The sequence below is a fragment of the Nicotiana tomentosiformis genome, chromosome 12 (genome assembly GCF_000390325.3).
Source record: "Nicotiana tomentosiformis chromosome 12, ASM39032v3, whole genome shotgun sequence".
NCBI classification, from domain to species: Eukaryota; Viridiplantae; Streptophyta; class Magnoliopsida; order Solanales; family Solanaceae; genus Nicotiana; species Nicotiana tomentosiformis.
In genome coordinates, this window is record NC_090823.1 from 98513375 (window position 1) to 98515597 (window position 2223).

The 2223-nt window shown below is 36.5% G+C and overlaps 1 protein-coding gene across 1 annotated transcript; it reads right to left on the reverse strand.

The window, feature by feature from the left end:
* Positions 1-394: 394 nt before the first annotated feature.
* On the reverse strand, positions 395-1099 carry LOC138903100 (uncharacterized). Its single transcript, XM_070191014.1, has one exon. The coding sequence runs from the start codon at positions 1097-1099 to the stop codon at positions 395-397; it is 705 nt and encodes a 234-aa protein (XP_070047115.1).
* Positions 1100-2223: the final 1124 nt, after the last annotated feature.

A 2223-nucleotide genomic window follows, 5' to 3' on the forward strand; every position in this document is an offset into this window, starting at 1 on the left:
ACCAACTTGTGTACAAATATCAAATTGAAATAAAAACTAGGAACCAGAAGGACATGAGACAGAGTAGTTCCATTGGACAACGGTAAATCTCCAACATATGTTACTTTGACTTTATAACCATTAGGCAAGGTTACTAAGTAAGGAATAGGTAAAGGTTTAATATTTAGGAGAAGATTACTATGTGAGGTCATGTGATCAGTGGCCCCAGAGTCTAAAATTCAAGAATGTTTATCAACCTTACACAACAAATAACTATTAACTGAATATTCAGGCTTATTACAATAAAATAAGCTAAGGATACCTGCAAAGTTTGCAGAAGCAGTAAGATTTGGAACAAAGTAGACAGCTGATCAGACACATGTAGTTGTTGTAACAGAGAAAGCAGCTGGCTGCATTATTCATGTGTCAAGTCTGGAATAACTGGAGTAGTGGTTGCATTGTTCATATTAGAAGTTGATGTCTCAGTGGAAGACTTAGTCCCAGGCCGAGCAAATTGCTTAGAAACATCCAGCTCAGTTTGGACATTGGCAGCAAACCTTTTAGTGCTCGTGGTGAACTTGAAGTTTGGGAGAAATCCATATTTTTTATAGCATTTCAACAATGTATGACCAGGATTATTACAATAACTACACACCATATTGGGCCTCCTAGGATCAAAAGAGGTTTTAGGATGAGAAAACCTCTGAGATCCTACTGAGAAAGAAACAGATTCTGATTTGAAATGAAAAGGAGGAGGTTGGATCTCTCTTTGACGCTCGTCGTTTAACAAGAGGGAGTATGCCTTTTTAATGGTAGGAAAATGGCTCATAATTAGTAGATTAGTCCTAGCATTGCCATAAATTTCATTTAGGCCCATCAGAAATTGATACAACCGTTGATCCTCCTCGCGTTTCTGAATATCCAGTCTACCACCCCCACAAGTGCAATGAGAATCAGAATGAACACTTAAAGTGCTGAGTTCATCCCAAATACTCTTTATCCTCGCATAATATTCAGGAATACTCATAGAGCCCTGAGAAATGGAAGCAAGCACTTTCTTAACCTGATAAACTAATCCTACTAGGTTGTCCATACATGTCTTCCAATTCCATCCAAACATCTTTGGCAAGCTAACAATAAAGGACACTCTTACGAATTACTGGAGAAAGAAGGTTGTGTATCCACGAGATTACTATATTGTTACATCGATCCGATTGAATGGAGAAAGGTGAATTTGGAGGTGGCCTTTCACAATCAGATTGAATGAAATACAACTTATTCTTAACCGAAAGAGCAATGAGAATGTGCCTTTGCCAGTCGCTATATCCAATCCCATCAAAAACACTTCCCACTAGTGAAAGCCTCAAATTATCCGATGGATGAATGTAAAGGGGATGATTGTGATCGATTATATCATCCGACGAAGTATTCCGGAATTATCAGAAGAGGTAAAATGAGACTTGTCAGCAATAGGAGAAACCATAATGAAAGAGATGAATCTAGGGTTGTCTCAAATTTAGGGGTTCGCTATAATACAGTGATCAGAACAACCAAATTTCAGCAAAGCAACAAAGAACAAACAAAATACAATGTAAATAAAGAGGAAACTATAAGAAATCACCGGCAAAATGCAGAAATCCGACGAAATTCCGACAAACGAAAAAATGCGATCTTTTTACCAAGAATGAAAAACAACGAGATGCCCATGTAACTGAAGAACTTTGCTCAAATCACCTAGGTAAACTATAGAACTCTGCTCTGATACCATGTAAAATTCATTTAATTCTCGCAATTGTGAAGTGCGAATTGGAATCTAAGAGAGATAGAGAGAGAACAGAGATGAATATAAAATGAGCATCCGAACTTTCTAGAGTCAGATCTCTTCTATTATATACAAAAACAATACGGGTCGGGTAGTTACAACTCAAGATGAAATGAATATCCTACTCTATTATAATTGGGCCTAACTATGCAACTAAGTAAATAAATACAATTGGGCCCTAACAATAACTGCTACTCCCTCCGTTTTATTAATTTGAACATATTTTCTTTTTGATCCGTGCCAAAAAGAATGACTCATTTCCTTATTTGGAAATAATTTACATTTATGCAATGATTTATAACCACACAAAATGTGTGTGTGTATGTGAGAGAGAGAGAGAGATAGAGAGAGATAGAGAGTAAATGTAGATCGATTTTTTGTTAAAGCTCAACTACGTTATAAAACACTTTAACTTAATCAAC